This window comes from Mesocricetus auratus, unplaced genomic scaffold, assembly GCF_017639785.1.
Source record: "Mesocricetus auratus isolate SY011 unplaced genomic scaffold, BCM_Maur_2.0 Super-Scaffold_100028, whole genome shotgun sequence".
Lineage (NCBI taxonomy): Eukaryota > Metazoa > Chordata > Mammalia > Rodentia > Cricetidae > Mesocricetus > Mesocricetus auratus.
Window position 1 is genome coordinate 10,620,201 of NW_024429209.1, and position 17,662 is coordinate 10,637,862.

Below are 17,662 nucleotides of genomic sequence, written 5' to 3' on the forward strand. Positions count from 1 at the left end.
GTTTGTAAATTTTGGAGATCAGCCTTATGTCAGATGTGGGGTTGCTGAATATCTTTTCAGATTCTGTGGGCTGCCTTTTTGTCTTGTTGACTATGTCCTTTGCCTCACAGAAGCTTCTCAGTTTCAGGAGGTCCCATGTATTAATGGTCAATCTCAGTGTCTGTGCTACTGGTGTTATGTTCAGGAAGAGGTCTCTGGTACCAATTCGTTCAAAGGTACCTCCCACTTTCTCTTCTAACAAGTTCAGTGTGGCTGATTTATGTTTTGGTCTTTGATACATTTGGACTGAAGTTTTATGCATGGCGATAGACAAGGATCTATCCACAATCTTCTACATTCCAGCATCCAGTTCTGCAAGCACCATTTGTTGAAGATGCTTTCTTTTTCTATTGTATAATTTTAGCTTCTTTGTACAAGATCAGGTGTTCATACATGTATGGGTTAATATCGGGGTGTTCAGTTCAAATCCATTGGTCTACCTGTCTATTTTTGTGCCAATGCCAAGCTGTTTTCAGGACTATAGCTCTATAATAGATCGTGAGTTCAGGGATGGTGATGCCTCAGGACACTGCTTTGTTGAACAGGGTTATTTTGGCTATCCTGGGTCCTTTGTTTTTCCATATAAAGTTGATTATTGTTCTTTCAAGGTTTGTGAAGAATTGTGGTGGGATTTTAATGGGGATTGCATTGAATCTGTAGATTGCTTTTGGCAAGATTGCCATTTTTACTACATGATCCATACCTATCCAAGAGCATGGGGGATCTTTCCACTTTCTGGAGTCTTATTTAATTTCTTTCTTTAAAGACTCAAAGTTCTTGTGATATAGGTCTTTCACTTGTTTGGTTAGCGTTACCCCAAGGTATTTTATGTTGTTTGTGGCAACTGTAAAGGGTGATGTTTTCTGATTTCTTTCTCAGCCCTTTTATCGTTTGTAAATAGTAGGGCTACTGACTTTCTTGAGTTGATATTGGTCCTGCCACTTTGCTGAAAGTATTTATCAGCTGTAGGAGTTCCCTCGTAGAGTTTTTGGCTCACTTATGTAAACTATCATATCATCTGCAAATAGTGAAAGTTTGACCTCTTTCTTTCCAATTTGTGCCTCCTTGATCTCCTTTTGTTGTCTTATTGCTCTTCCTAGAACATCAAGTACAATATTGAAGAGGTATGGAGAGAGTGGACAGCCTTGTCTTGTTCCTGATTTTAGAGGAATCACGTTAAGTTTCTGCCCATTTAGTTTGATATTGGTGGTTGGTTTGCTGTATATAACTTTTATTATTTTTAGGTATGTTCCTGTTCTCTCTAAGACCTTTGTCATGAAGGGGTGTTCAATTTTGTAGAAGGCTTTTTCAGCATCTAGTGAGATGATCATGTGAGTTTTGTTTCTCAGCTTGTTTATATGGTGGATTAAATTAATGGATTTTTGTATGTTGAACCATCCCTGAATCACTGGGATGAAACCTACTTGATCATAGTGGATAATAGTTTTGATGTAGTCTTTGATTTGATTTGCCAGTATTTTGTTGAGTATTTTTGCATCAATGTTCAAGAGTGATATTGGTCTGAAGTTCTCTTTCTTAGTTGTGTCTTTGTGTGGCTTGGGTATCAAGGTTACTGAAGCCTGTAAAAAGAGTTTGACAAAGACCCTTCTGCTTCTATTGCATGGAATACTTTGAGAGGAATTGGTATAAGCTGTTCTTTGTATTTCTGGTAGAATTCTGCACTGAGGCCATCTGGACCTGGGCTTTTTTTTGGTTGGGAGAATCTTAATGACTGATTCTATTTCTTTGGGTATTATAGGTCTATTTAAATTGCTTATCTGTTCTTGATTTAAATTTGGCAAGTGATATCTATTCAGAAAACTGTCAATTTCCTTTAAATTTTCCAATTTTGTGGAGTACAGGTTTTCAAAGTATGACCTGATGATTCTCTGGATTTCCTCAGTGTCCGTTGTTATGTCCCCCTTTTCATTTCTGATTAATTTGCACATCACCCTCTGATGTTTCATAAGTTTGGATAAAGGTTTGTCTACCTTGTTGATTTTTTCAAAGAACCAACTCTTCGTTACATTGATTCTCTGCATTGTTTTCCTAGTTTCTACTTTATTAATTTCAGCCCTCAATTTGATTATTTGCTGGCATCTACTCCTCCGGGGCTAGTTTGCTTCTTTGTGTTCTGGAGCTTTCAGTTGTGCTGTTAATTCTCTAGTGTGTCTACTCTCCAGTTTCTTCATGTGGGCACTTAGTGCTATGAACTTTCCTCTTAGCACAGCTTTCAAAGTGCCCCATCAGTTTGGGTACTTTGTGTCTTCATTCTCATTGAATTCTAAGAAGTCTTTAATTTTTCTTTATTTCTTCTTTGACCCAGGAATGGTGCAATTGTGCATTATTCAATTTCCATGAGTTTGTAGGGTTTCTGCAATTTGTGTTGTTGTTGAATTCTAATTTTAACTCATGGTGGTCTGATAAGATACATGGAGTTATCCCAACTTTTTTGTACCTGTTGAGGTTTGATATGTTACCAAGGATGTGGTTGTTTTTAAGAAGGTTCCCTGTGGCACTGAGAAGAAGGTATATTCTTTTGTGTTTGGATGCAATGTTCTATAGATGTCTGTTAAATCCAATTGGGTCATAACTTCTATTAGTTCCCTTGTTTCTTTGTTAAATTTCTGTCTGGTAGTCCTGTCTAGTGGTGAGAGTGGGGTGTTGAAGTCTCCCACTTCAACAATGTGTGAGGCTTTATATGTGATTTGAGTTTTAGTAATGTTTCTTTACGAACATGGATGCCTTTGTATTTGGGGCATAGATGTTCAGAATTGAAACTTCATCTTGGTGGATTTCTCCTGTGATGAGTATGAAATGACCTCCTTCATCTTTTTTGCTTGATTTTATTTTAAAGTCTAATTTGTTATATATTGGGATTGCTACCCTTGCTTGTTTCTTGGATCCATTTGATTGGAAAATCTTTTCCCAACCCTTTACTCTGAGGTAATGTCTGTCTTTGAGGCTGAGGTGTGTTTCTTGTATGCAACAGAAGGATGGATTCTGTCTTCTAATCCATTCTGTTACCCTATGTCTTTTTATGGGTGAGTTAAGACCATTAATATTGAGGGATATTAATAACCATTGATTGTTCATTCTTGTTTGTTTTGGAATGAGTGGTGGTGGTGGAATCATATGTGGATTTCCATCTCTCCTTTTTCTTTTGGCTGTTGGTAAAGTAGGATTATCTATTTCTTATGTTTTTCTGGTTGTAGTTAACTTCCTTGGGTTGGAGTTTTCCTTCCAGAACTTTCTGTAGGGCTGGGTTAGTGGATATGTATTGTTTAAATCTGGTTTTTACATGGAATATCTCATTTTCTCCATCTATACTGATTGAAAGCTTTGCTGGATATAATAGTCTGGACTGGTATCCATGATCTCTCAGTGTTGGTAGAATATCTATCCTGGAACTTCTGGCTTTCAGAGTTTCCATTAGGAAGGCAGGTGTAATTCTGATAGGTTTGGCCTTTATATGTTACTTGACCTTTTTCCTTAGCTGCTCTTAATATTCTTTCTTTATTCTATATGTTTGGGGTCTTGATTATTATGTGGCGAGGGGATTTTTTTGTGGTGCACTCTATTTGTTGTTCTGTAAGATTCTTGTACCTTCATTAGCATGTCTTTCTTTAGGTTGGGAAAGTTTTCTTCTATGATTTTGTTGAATATGTTTTCTGTACCTTGAGGTGGTTTCCTTCACCTTCTTCTGTACCTATTATTCTTAGGTTTGGTCTTTTCACACTATCCCATATTTCCTGGATATATTGTGTTAGTGATTTGTTGGACTTAAGATTTTCTTTGGTCGATGAATCTATTTCTCCTAGCGTATCTTCAACACCTGAGATTCTCTCTTCTGTCTTTTGTATTCTGTTGGTTATGCTTGCATCTATGGTACCTGATCATTTGCCCAGATTTTCTATTTCCAGCATTCCTTCAGACTGTGTTTTCTTATTGTCTCTATTTCAGCTTTCAACCCTTGCACTATTTGAATTGATTATTGCAATTTTTGCTTTGTCTTTTCCTCCATTTCTTGCATTTTTTGGATTTTTTAGTTTGTTTTTTTCTTCCATTGCTTGCATTTTTTGCTTTGTTTTTTCTTCTAACTCTTTAAGAGATTTTTCCCATATCCTCATTGAGGGCCTCTATAATTTTCATGAAGTTGTTTTTAAGGTCATTCTCTTCTGCTTCATTTATATTGGAATTTTCGAGTCTTGCTGGTATAGAGTCTCTAGTCTCTGGCAGTGTCATATTTGTTTTACTGTTGCTGAGTGTGTTTTTGTATTGTCTTCTCCCCATCCCTTCTTCTAGTGGGTGCAGAAAGAGCCTCTTCCTAGCCTGGTGGGTAAGGGACCAGGGTTCCCTTTCAGTGGGTGCAAGCAAGTGCAATACTTTGGTAGCTCTCCTCTTCCTGGTTCTAGTCCTGATCCCATGGGTGGAGAAGGAGACTAGGATGCTGGGCTGCATTGGCTCCTACTCGGAATTGTAGACTCAGTGGCAGTCCCCAGGCACTTTAATGAGGGTCTGGAAACAGGCCCCAGTTTGCCTGGTACCATGGGTGGAGAAGAAGACCAGGAAGCTGGGGTGCATTGGCTCCCACCAGAAGAGGTAGACTCAGTGGCAGTCCCCAGGCACTTTAACATGGGCCTGGAAACAAGCCCCAGTTTACCTGGTCCCGTGTTTGGATGAGACCAAGAAGCTGGGGTGCATAGGCTACTGCCAGAAGGGAGGCTCAGGGGAAGTTCCCAGGCACTGGAACATGGACCAGGATACAGGTCTTGGTTTGCCTGGCTCTGTGGAAATAGAAGGAGACCAGGAAGCTGGGGTGTGTTGCCTCCCACTGAGAGGGGAGACTCAGTGGCAGACCCCAGGCACTGAAACGCGGGCCCAGAAAACCAAACTTTGAGTCTTTAAAGAAAGAAATTAAAGAAGATATCAGAAAATGGAAAGATCTCCAATGTTCTTGGATAGGTAGAATCAACATAGTAAAAATGGCTATCTTACCAAAAGCGATCTACAGATTTGATGCAATCCCCATCAAAATCCCAGCACAATCATGATTCCTGACTTCAAGCTCTACAACAGAGCTACAGTAATGTAAACATCTTGGTATTGACACAAAAACAGTCAGGTAGACCATTGGAATCTAATTGAAGACCCTGATATTAATCCTCACACCTGTGCTTTTGCAAAGAAGCTAAAAATATACAATAGAAAAAAGAAAGCATCTTCAACAAATTGTGCTGGCATAACTGGATGCTGACATGTAGAAGACTTCATATCTATTACCATGCACAAAACTTAAGTCCAAATGGATCAAATACCTCGGCATAAATCCAGCCACACTGAGCCTCTTAGAAGAGAAAGTGAGAAGTACCCTTGAAAGAATTGGTACAGGAGACAGCTTCCTGAACAAAACACCAGTAGCACAGACACTGAAATCAGCAATTAATAAATGGTCCTCCTAAAACTGAAAAGCTTCTGTAAGACAAGGGATGCAGTCAACAAGACAAAATGGCAGCCCACAGAATGGTCAAAGATCTTCACCAACCCCCCATCTGAAAGAGGGCTGATCTCCAAAATATACCAAGAACACAAGAAGCTTCTCACCAAAACACCAAATAATCCAATTAAAAGGTAGAATACAGGGCCGGGCGGTGGTGGCACACGCCTTTAATCCCAGCACTCGGGAGGCAGAGGCAGGCGGATCTCTGTGAGTTCGAGGCCAGGCTGGACCGATAACCTCCGAAACAATACAGAGAAACCCTGTTTCGAAAAAACCAAAAAAAAAAAAAAAAAAGGTAGAATACAGAACTAAATAGAGAATTCTCAATAGAGAAATCTAAAATGGCTAAAAGGCACTTAAGAAATTGCTCAACATCCCTAGCCAACAGGGAAATGCAAATCAAAACAACTGTGAGATACCATCTTACACCTGTCAGAATAGCTAAAATCAAAAACACCACAAATAGCTTATGCTGGAGAGGATGTGGAGGAAAGGGAACACTCTTCCATTGCTGGTGGGAGTGCAAACTTGTACAGCCACTTTGGAAATCAGTATGGATGGCAGTTTCTCAGGAAAATGGAAATTAGTCTATCACAAGACCCAGCAACTCTACTCTTAGGCATATACCCAAAGGATCCACATACACACCACAAGGACGTCTGTTCAAGTATGTTCATAGCAGCATTATTTGTAATAGCCAGAACCTACAAGCAACCTGCATGCCTCTAAAGTGAAGAATGGATAAAGAAAATGTGGTATTTTTTACAATGGAATACTACTTGGTCTTCTTGGCCAATAACTCAATTGAATGCAACCCAGTCCTGGTACTGGAAAGCTCATTTGGTGACAAGAGATGGCCAGTTAGGTCTCTTTACCCCCATTATTAGGAGACCTGGTTAGGAACACCTTCATATATTTTAGAGTGTTTCCACTGCACTAGGTTTCCATAGCACCCCTTAAATGTCCATCAATTCTAGCTTTCTCTCCCCACATTCCCTCCCTGAAGCCTATCTCCCCTCCTACTCTCCACCTAATCATCTGGCCCACCTCTAGTCTATCCATAAAATCTATTCTTCTTCTTCCTCCAATGGAGATTCATATGATCCCCCTGCCCAGTCCCTTCTTCTATACCTAACCTCTCTGGGTCTATGGATTATAGATTGGTTATTATTTATTTAATGGATAATACCCACATATAAGTGAATACATACCATATTTATCTTTCTGGGTCTGGGTTATCTCACTAAGGATGATTTTTTTTCATTTGACCATTTCTGATGCACCAGAGAACACTGACAATGGGCATGCTTATTAGCTTAATTGAATTATTCTATATAGTGAACAGATGTTAACATATCACATCATCCTCTATCAATACACACAATTATAACTTGTCAATTAAAGACCAGAAAAATATTATAATCCATAAATATATGTGTTACCCTGCTGTTTCTGACATCAGTGAGAAGTCTACTGGAAATTCAGCTTAATATAGGTTTTTTTCCTCAATATATGTTTTTATTTAAATTAGAAACATGAATGCTTCACATGTCAATCCCAGCTCCCTCTCCCACTCCTCCTCCCTTATCCCTCCACCAGCCCTGTCAACCCCCCACCCAATCCCTGCATCATTCCCCAGGGAGGGTGAGGCCCTCCTTGGGGGGATCTCCAACGTCTGTCTTTTCACCCATGAGAGGACCTAGGCCCTTCCCCATGTGCCCAGGATGAGAGAGCATCCCTCTATTTGGAATGGGCTCCCAAAGATCATTCATGCACCATGGTAAACACTGATCTACTACCCAAAGCCCCAGTGATTTCTGTGGCCTCCTCACTGGCACTACATTCATGGAGTCTGGATCAGTCCCCTGTTGGCCTCCATTTGGTTTTCTCCATCTATGGTAATTAAAAGCTTTGTTGAATATAGTAGTATGGGCTGGCATCCTTGTTCCCTTAGCATTTGTAGGACATATGCCCAGGATCTTCTGGCTTTCATAGTTTTAATTGAAAAGTTGAGTGTAATTCAGATAGTTCTGCCTTTATGTGTTACTTGGCCTTTTGCTTTAGCAGCTCTTAGTATTTTCTCTTTATTCTGTAGGTTTGACATTTTGATTATTATGTGGCGAGGGCGCTTCTTTTTCTGGTCCAGCCTATTTGGACTTCTGTAAGATTCTTATATTTTCATAGGCATATCCTTCTTTAGGTTAGGGACATTTTCTTCTATGATTTTGTTGAATGTGTTTTCTGTACCTTTGAGCTGTATTTCTTCACCTTCTATACCTATTATTCTCAGGTTTGGCTTCTTCACAGTGTCCCATATTTCCTGGATATTTTGTGTTAGAGATTTGTTGGTTTTGAGGTTTTCTTTGGTTGATGACTGTATATCCTCTAATGACTCTTCAACAACTGATTCTCTCTTCTTTTTTTCTTTTTTTTAAATCTTTTAATTTTAATTTTACATAGCTTGTTTTACATGTCAATCCCAGTTCCCTCTCCCTCCCCTCCTCCTGCACACCCATCCCCCCCAGCCTCCCACCCTTTGCCAATTCCTTCCACATAGGGGATATCTAGAGTCTGTCATTTCACTCAGGGTAGGGTCCAGGCAATCCCCTAAGAGTCCAGGCTGAGAGAGCATCCCTCTTTGTGCTATGAATACATGATGTCTGTATTCCAGGGATAAACACTGATCCACTGCTCAGGGCCCCATGGGTTGCCCAGGCCTCCTCACTGACACTCACATTCGGGGGTCAGGATCAGTCCCATGCTGGCCTCCCTGCTGTCGGTCTGGGGTCCAAGAGATCTCCCCTGTTTAGACCAGCTGTCTGTGCTGGTTTTGCCAGCCCATTCTTTGCCAATTTGCTCATTGCTCCTCTCTCTCTCTGTCACTGGGTTCCTTGTGTTCAGTTCAGTGTTTAACTGTGGGTGTTTGCCTCTGCTTCCATCAGTCACTGGATGAAGGCTCCCAGACAGTTATAGACATCAAGTTCATTATCAGGAATGGGCATTCGAGGTGGTCTCTCCACTATTGCTTAGCTTGCCAATTGGTGTCATCCCTTTAGATCACTAGAGGTCACACTGGTGCCTGATCTGTCTTCTAACCTATGATTCCCTCTTCCCCCTATTCTACCCCCCCACTCAACCTTCCTGTTCCCCCATGACCTACTCTCTCTTCCTCTTCTCCCCCTCTCTTCTTCCCAGCTCCCACTCCGCCCCCCACCCCTCACCGTGTTCCCCATCTGTTCAGAGGATCTTGCCTCATTCCTCTTCTCTTGGGTACTATGCATATATTTAGGTTCTTTCCTGTTTCCCAGACTCTCTATCAGTGGAAGTGCAGACTAGCACTATCCTGATCCATGTCTAACATCAATATATGAGTGAGTACATACCATGTTTGTCTTTTTGCGACTGGGTTACCTCACTCAGGATGGTTTCTTCCAGTGCTATCCATTTCCCTGCGAATTTGAAGATTCCATTGTTTTTTTCTGCTGAGTAATACTCCATTGTGTAAATGTACCACATTTTCTCTATTCACTCTTCAGCTGAGGGGCATCTTGGTTGCTTCCAGGTTCTATATTACAAATAATGCTGCTATGAACATAGTGGAGCAGATGCCCTTGTTGTATGAATTTGCCTCTTTTGGATATATGCCTAAGAGTTGAATTGCTGGGTCTTGTGGTAGATTGATTCCCATTTTCCTGAGGAATCTCCATACTGATTTCCAAAGTGGCTGTACGAGTTGGCACTCCCACCAGCATAAATTGTCTTTGGTGTTTTTGATAATTTCACCATTCTGACAGGAGTAAGATGGTATCTCAGAGTTGTTTTTATTTGCATTTCCCTGATGGCTAAGGATGTTGAGCACTTTCTTAAGTGTCTCTTGGCCATTTTAGCCTCCTCTATTGAGAATTCTCTATTTAGTTCTGTACCCCACCTTTTAATTGGATCCTTTGGTGTTTTGGAGACTTACTTCTTGAGTTCCTTGTAAATTTTAGAGATTAGCCCTCTGTCAGATGTGGGATCAGTGAATATCTTTTCCCATTCTGTAGCCTGCCTTTTTGTCTTTCTGACTGTGTCCTTTGCCTTACAGAAGCTTTTTAGTTTCAGGAGGTCCCATTTGTTAATTGTCGATCTCAGTGTTTGTGCCACTGGTGTTCAGGAAGTGGTCTCCTGTACCAATTCATTGAAGAGTATCTCCCACTTTCTCTTCTAAAAGTTTCAGTGTGGCTGGATTTATGTTGAGATCTTTGATCCATTTGGACTTAAGTTTTGTACAAGGCGATAAACATGAATCTATCTGCAGTCTTCTGCATACCAGTACCCAGTTATGCCAACACCATTTGTTGAAGATGCTTTCTTTTTTCCACTGTATAGTTTTAGCTTCTTTGTCAAAAATCAAGTGTTCATAGGTGTGTGGGTTAAAATCAGGGTTTTCAATTTGGTTTCATTGGTCTACCTGCTATTTTTGTGCCAATACCAAGCTGTTTTCAGGACTATAGCTCTATAATAAAGCTTGAAGTCAGGTATGGTGATGCCTCCTGAAGTTCCTTTATTGCATAGGGTTGTTTTTGGCTATCCTGGGCCTTTTGTTTTTCCATATAAAGTTGATTATTGTTCTTTCCAGGTCCTTGAAGAATTGTGATGGAATTTTGATAGGGATTGCATTGAATCTGTAGACTGCTTTTGGCAAGATTGCCATTTTTATTATGTTGATCCTACCAATACAAGAGCATGGGAGATCTTTCCATTTTCTGGTATCCTCTTTGATTTTTTTCTTTAAAGACTCAAAGTTCTTGATATACAGGTCTTTCACTTCCTTGGTTAACATTATCCCCAGATATTTGATGCTGTTTATGGCTATTGTAAAGGGTGATGTTTTTCTGATTTCATTCTCAGTCACTTCATCATCTGTATATAATAGGGCCACTGATTTTTTTTTTTTAGTTTACCTTGTGTCCTGCCACATTGCTGAAGGTGTTTATCAGCTCTAGGAGTTCCCTTGCGGAGTTTTTTGGGTCACTTATGTAAACTATCATATCATCTGCAAATAGTGAAAGTCTGACTTCTTTTCCTATTTGTATCCCTTTTATCTCCTTTTGTTGTCTTATTGCTGTAGCTAGAACTTCAAGTACAATATTGAAGAGATTTGGAGAGAGTGGACAGCCTTGTCTTGTTCCTGATTCTAGAGGAATTGCTTTGAGTTTCTCTCCATTTAGTTTGATGTTAGCTGTTGATTTACTGTATATTGCTTTTATTATATTCAGGTATGTTCATGTTATCCCTGATCTCTCTAGGACCTTTATCATGAAGGGGTGCTGGATTTTGTCAACAGCTTTTTTAAAACATAGTCTCAGGTGCATTTCTCTCTGTGTTCATTTCTAGCCTTAAACTTAACAAAGCTGTCACACTCCCAATAAACTGTTGGAGGCATCTTAAAACTCCAGTGGATTCTAACTTTTAACATTTTACAAAGCGTCATCACAGCCGTCCTTAGAGTTGATGCTGTATCATAACTATGTTTTCTTCTACAGTCTCTGTTCAGTAGAAATATAAAGATGGGGAAAGGTACTGGGAAAATGTGTCAGTGACTAAAATGCCATGGCACAGACATAGGAGCTCATTTTGGATCCCCAGATCGCACATAAAAAGCTGGGCATGGGTGCACATGTGTACAACCCCAGTAGTTGGAGGGCAGAGACAGGCAGATATGCCACATTACAGTTTTTAATAATACCAAGTGGATTTCATGTGTGAGTGGACTTTGGTCAAGAACTGATGCTGATTACCAACACTTTGCACACTCTGCATATTACACACACATTGCACCCTCAGCACACTCTGCATATTACACAACATTGCACCCCTCTGCACACTCTGCATATTACACACACTTTGCACTCTCTGTATACTCTGCATATTACACACACTTTGCACTCTCTGCACACTCTGCATATTACACACACATTGCACCCTCAGCACACTCTGCATATTACACAACATTGCACCCCTCTGCACACTCTGCATATTACACACACTTTGCACTCTCTGCACACTCTGCATATTACACACACTTTGCACTCCTCTGCAACTTCTGATGTCCTATACATTATAAGTAAGTAGTTTCTGTTGCCACTTTAAAACATATTTGGAGGTAAAGTCGCTTTTCACAATGTCACAGAGTCAGTACTGATAGATTAACAATGCAAATTTAAGACTTCCCAAACCTTGAACCCTCCCACTTCTCTTTCATGAAGGCGGAAGGCAGTCTTATATCCAAGACTTCTCTTATTGATTCTTATCACACCCTTCCCCTCAGTGATTCGCATAAACAAGGTATGCTTAGAGACATAAACATGTTTATTAAATTGCTCTTCAATGATATTTCCTTAAAGACTCCTGAATGCTGAGCACGTGCCAAAAGGAGCTGTTTGTGGCAGAACAAGCCCTCTCCACTAGATCGAAGCCTGGGAGTTGGGGACCTGGGAGCAGAGAAGGAATTTCCAGACCACACAGGGCAGGAGTTCAAAGCCATCTGCAAATGTCAGGAATCAGGCTACAAGAGAAAATAAGATAAGACTTTCAGCACAGGAGCCAAACAAATCATTTCCATCTGTCCTCCATGAGGAAGCCAGCTGAGAGAAGTCAAACAACAAAGGGGGACTGTAGCTGAGAGGATTGTGGATTTCAGGAGAGTGAGTTCTCATTGTAAGATTCTAAACTCGGAGCATTGAACTAGACATCCCTCTAATTACATCTATCCTTTGTTCTTTGACTCTTGATGGGAGATGTCCTTCTGTATATATGTTTCTCTTATTTGTTGATGAATAAAACACTGATTGGCTGATTGGCCAGGCAGGAAGTGTAGATAGGGATAGGAGATGAGAATTCTGGGAAACATAGGCACTTGGAGTCATCATGTAGAGCCAAGGAAGAAAGATGCACCAGGCATTCTCCAGTGAGACAAGACCACATGGAAATATATAGATTAAAGGAAGTTAAAACAGAGCTAGTGGAAGCTCTAGACACCATGAAGTAAATAACTGGGATAACAAATAATGCATATAGTGCCTTGCAAAACATTTTCAACGTCAGCATTTCCATTCTGTAGATATAGACATCAGAAAGTCATCCACCCATGGCCCTTATCCAGACAGGCTGCAACAGAATCAAAGCCACAGACAATCCTATGTCGTTTGCCCTAAGAATAGGGACAGCTTCCTTAAAGTACTACCAGAGAAAGGTTATTAGTTAGAATCTCCCTGCCATAAGCCTTGAATTCCAGAGACCTCAAGCTGAAAAGGGTTAAAGAGAATGAGGTCTATCCACCCCAGCCCACTCCTTACCTTTCTGTGGGGGAAAACAGAGTTTCCCACACACACTTTGGCAGCACTTATACTCAGCTTCACACTGCCCATCCCACTCACAGGTTTTGAAAGGACGTAACATCAAACATTCCATTTTAAGCTCTGGGCACTTGCCAGGCTTCTTCCTGACTGGAGACAGAAGAATCACAGGTCAGGTGGCTTAAACATCAGGCACCACATCGCTGCTACTTTAACCCACCCTATTGAGCCAGAGCAAGGAAAATCACCCCCATTTACCCCCTCACCTACCCTGAAACAGCACCTGGTTCCTCTCTAACATCTGGCCTCCAGACAATGCAGGTGGCCAGCTGTCTGGTACTGAAAGGGTTGATGACTTCCATCAGGCTGTCTGAACACCCAGATGATTGTTTTCAAAACCATTACAGAGTGGCTTCTCAGACAAGAGGCTCTTCCTGCCCATGGCAGAATGATGCTTTGTCTGACTGACATGTTGGATTCAACAGCTCTTAGGAGCAAGCACACCTAGGAGGACCCCTTCACTCCACCCCTCCCCTTCAGTGATAGGTCTTGAGATTCATTCCTCTCCCAGTTCCTCTGCTGGCTCACCTAGATTGTTGATGGTAAAAGGTTCAATACATTTGCGACCACAGAAAAACTTGCAGCACCTCAGATTTTCTGGACATTCCCAGTCAAACTCACAGGTTGATATTTGAGTATATGAGCATATCGGCGCTACTCTTGAATAGCAAGCTCCAGGTTTGATAGCATCTAAAGAGAATGTGAAGATGTTAGGAGAGTATGGAACATCTATCATAATTCCTAGACAACAGACCACTTTCCAGAGTATAGCTCCTCATCCCAGTAGCCCACAACTTCAAAGTGGAATTACCTGCTAACCCCAGGAGAAAACAAAACAAATCTAACAAAAAATGAAGGCCCTGGTCAAGCAACACAGGTAAACAGGAAAAAAAACAATCATAAACTGCAGACAAAGGACATAGGGTTCCCAGTCAAGTTTTTCCACCTCAGGGCTAAGCTATATTACACAAAGACAGAAGGGGGAGAGTAGGAATAATGGAGGCCAAGAGAAATAAATAGGAAGGCAACAAACATGTGAGATGTTGAGAACTAAAGCCAGAGGCAGAAACAGAAAGGACAGGAACAGAGATAGAGTGAGACCTGAATTGGCAGGGTGGTTTAGTAATAAAGGAAACATTTTTCCATGCCTTGAAGTGTCATAGGAACCTCTGACCCCAGTAACACATGGATCCTCTGGGAGGTCCAGAGTAATCTGGGGAACAGCCTAGAGAAGGGGCCCTCACCTCTGACACTCTAGGCAGTTTGAGATCAAAATAACTCCCACTCACATCTTAATGGTCCATGCAAAGCCCAGGATGTCAAGATCCCCAGAGCAAGGAGCACCATGAAAGGGAAGAAGCCGCTGGACTTCATGGTGAAGGCAGAGTGCTCTGAAGACCAGTCCCAAGCATCACTATTTGTATCTTTGCCAGAGGGTGTGGCTGCAGTGGAGTGTATTTGCCCCTCCCACATGCTATTACATAGTCAGGAAGCTTTAGCCAGAGAACAGAAGTCTTCATACTACAGAGGTAGACGGTAGACTTTCTGTTTCAGATGGGACCGTGAGGCCAGCAGAGCAACTGTTAGAGAGCTGAAAAGGAAAGTAGTTTGGGACGTTGTCCTCAGAGGGACATTCCAGGTGACCACCTGAGTCCTGAGAATTGTGAAATCTGAAAGCCTGTTGCCCTTACTGGTAGAGAAGAGCAGAAAAGGTCAGTCACAAAAGGGCCACCAGGACGTGGACTCTCAGCTGAGACTGTGCAATGCACCTCTATTTCTCAAGTTCCTGGACTTTCTGGGATTTTGAAATTCTAAGCTACTGCTCAGTCAAATTTCTTCTCAACAGATTATGTATGACTCAACCAACTGACATTTATCTCTGCCAAATTATTTGCACCACTGTTTTCCCCATGCCTATTTCATGACTGAAACATGGAAAGCAAACCCTAAACAAAAGAAAGTTATACTCCAAAGGTTTTTGCATTCAGCAAATCTCTTTGGGAGTCTGCAGACACTAGATGCACAGGGAGCTATCAGTTTCTATGTAGAGATGCAATACTCAGGAGTGGACTTTGTGGCTGTAGTCTGTCTTGCTCTAACCATTAGATGCTTGATCACATCTGGGTCCATCAATGCTCTGGTTCTGACTCTCTGGAGAACATACATTTCCTAGTAGCATTTCTTCAGTGCCGTTTATGTATCTGTCATTCCTCATGAGGCACATTATCCTTTGGGCCTCAGGACACTGGCCTCAAAAGAATATTGCCATGGTCAATAGTTTGGTTCTTCCTCGTGGTCCACCACTGCCAAGACAGGAAGAGGAACTCGGAAGGATGTGGTGCCTAGAGCAGTAAGAGGTCACTGTGGTTCCTCCCATCTTCTCTGAGTGCCCACGTGCCTTTTGGGGAGCAGCCTTAAGTGTGGTTTTAAAACTCCTTGGTAGAGCTAGGGATGGTGACACAACCTGCAATCACAGCACTCAGGGAGGGTGACACGTGTTTGGAGGTCAGCCTGGGTTTTACAATGAGACTCTGGATCCCAGAAAATAAATAATCTAGATTGCTCACAGCTGTAGTCTCAACATTTAGGAGCCTGAGACAAGAGGATCACTACAATTTGACCAGTCACCAGCTAGCTACATAATCAGGTTTGTTTTAGGTTAGGACTACATGGTGAAACTGTTTCAATATAAATACATAAACCTAAATAGAAAACTAAAGAAGAAAATTTAATTTCAATACTTTCAGTAACACTTTTTTATTTTGAACAGAGGATGTAACATTTTCATTTTATACTGGGTGTTGCTGTTGCAAATTATGAAGACAGTGCTAGGGCTTATGATAAAGTAAGAAATGCATTTCACTCTCATAAGAAATGTCCATGCCTTATCCACCACGGCTCAAGACTGACCCTGACATATCAATCAGAGACAAAACATATGCCTATCACTGAGAGAAAACAGGGAAAATAAAAACTGAATGATTAAACTCTGGAACAAACTAGAAGCCTCCTGCAGAATCATCTACCCAAATAACTATAATCCACAACCTTTAACCTGGATCCCAGAATGTTATCTGTCAATGAATATAAGGGGGGCAGAGGGAGAGGCGCGCGCGCGTGTGTGTATGTGTGTGTGTGTGTGTGTGTGTAAGTTTTAAAATAGGACAACTAGAAATGCCTCTGAGCTGAAGTGCTATGGTGGTTTGGGAAGCCCTCAGTAAGCAGTAGAAGTAGCCACACCCACCCACAAGGAAGTTGTTGAAGGGGTGACCACCCTGGTGCCAGCACAGGATGCCAGAGATGGAGACACAGTAGAGAGTAGGATAAAAGCTGCACTGGGCTCAGGCAGATCTCAAAGCAAGTTCTGCCCCAAAGGCACTGGCAGTCCTGGCTGATTTCAGACACTGGAAGGGAACATGAAGTTTTAAGGAACTGGATGTTAGTTCTCTCAGTTAAATCCAGATAAACTGACTTATCTTTATAGATGAAGTTACACTGCAGCACAAATTCTTTTTTAACAATGTGAAATATGTTTATTTATTTTCAACCACATAAGAACAATCTTAAGGAATCTTGCCCCCATAATCTCAAGTTTGAAAAGATATATTTAAGATATTAACAAAACTAAGAAATGCCCATGTTATAGCATCAATGGTGCCTTTTGAATGTAGCACAAATTCTAGATGGTATTAATAATAAAAACCCAGAGACAAATATTGGGGTTAAGGTTGAAGAGCAGGGAAGCAAAACAGCCAACCACGTGAGGGTTCTCGGTCTACCAATGCTCACACTGAAGGGGCGATTCTGGCCTCAGATTGCATCTCCAGACTGCACTGCTCTCCACCAAACCTCAGACTGCACTCAGTTCCTGTTTCCTCCTGCCTTATGTTTCTCTCTAATGCTGGATTAAAGATATGGGATCCCAAGTGCTGAGACCACCTTTGTGTGAGCTCTGTTTCTCTTTTAGACTGCATCAATTTTGTGTAGCTAAGAGTGGCCTTGAACTAACAGAGATCCATTGGCCTCTGTCTCCCAAGTGCTGGGATTAAAGGTGCGTACCACCACTACCTAGCCTCTAAGGCTAACTAATGTTGACTAGCTTTGACTCTGATGTTCAGTCAAGCTTCATTTGTTAAAGCATACACAAAGCATCACTACAATACACCTCAGAAGCTTACCCGCTTCCAGCGTGCCCACTGTGAAGTGTGGAATGTCAACAGGGTAACTGAAATCAAAACTAAAAAGAAACATGAAAGGCGATGCGCATGCGGTCACCAAACCTTGGAACGTATCATTTCCTAGTAAGCCATGGATGTGAGCACTCCCTCTCTGGTGATAGGGGACTTCGTTGTCCTGGTAATCTGGAAAGCCCAGTTGGGAGTTCCTTGAGGGAGGCAGGCAAGGGTTCACCTTTTCAGGAACTCACTCCATACAGATGAGTAGGACCTGGAAAATGGTGAAAGCAATCAGTGGCTGCTGGTGGTGAAGCTTGAATTGCTTGTTTACTTGGATCCTAGTCAACTTAATTCAAGTAGAGCATGAGCTAGCAGCCACATCTCTGACACTGTGCTGAGTCAGCTTTCTGTAACTCATTCTCTGCAGCTGTGAATGTGCATGTCTTCTTTCTTTTAGCCTCTGTACCTGTTTATTTATTTACTCATTTGCTCTTTCAAAGTTTTCCCTCTCTCTCTCCATCTCCCTTCACTCCACTCCATCCACTCCCCCT

The 17,662-nt window shown here is 41.5% G+C and overlaps 1 protein-coding gene across 1 annotated transcript; it reads right to left on the bottom strand.

Annotated features, from left to right (window-relative positions):
- Positions 1-11,872: 11,872 nt before the first annotated feature.
- On the bottom strand, positions 11,873-16,924 carry LOC121134530 (antileukoproteinase-like). The gene is made up of 4 exons (XM_040733012.1): positions 14,226-16,924; positions 13,465-13,626; positions 12,877-13,026; positions 11,873-12,086 (listed from the first exon to the last, which is right to left on the bottom strand). The coding sequence occupies exons 1-4, from the start codon at positions 14,407-14,409 to the stop codon at positions 12,082-12,084; spliced, it is 501 nt and encodes a 166-aa protein (XP_040588946.1). The 5' UTR covers positions 14,410-16,924; the 3' UTR covers positions 11,873-12,081.
- Between the last annotated feature and the right edge of the window lie 738 nt (positions 16,925-17,662).

Bases quoted from the DNA above. Each gene is read 5' to 3' on its own strand.
- LOC121134530 (XM_040733012.1), bottom strand. From the start codon at position 14,409: ATGTGGGAGGGGCAAATACACTCCACTGCAGCCACACCCTCTGGCAAA. The intron at 13,627-14,225 runs GTGAGTGGGAGT...CATTCTCTTTAG, and splicing joins TTTGCATGGACCATTAAGAT to ATGCTATCAAACCTGGAGCT. The intron at 13,027-13,464 runs GTGAGCCAGCAG...TTCTGTCTCCAG, and splicing joins TTTTACCATCAACAATCTAG to TCAGGAAGAAGCCTGGCAAG.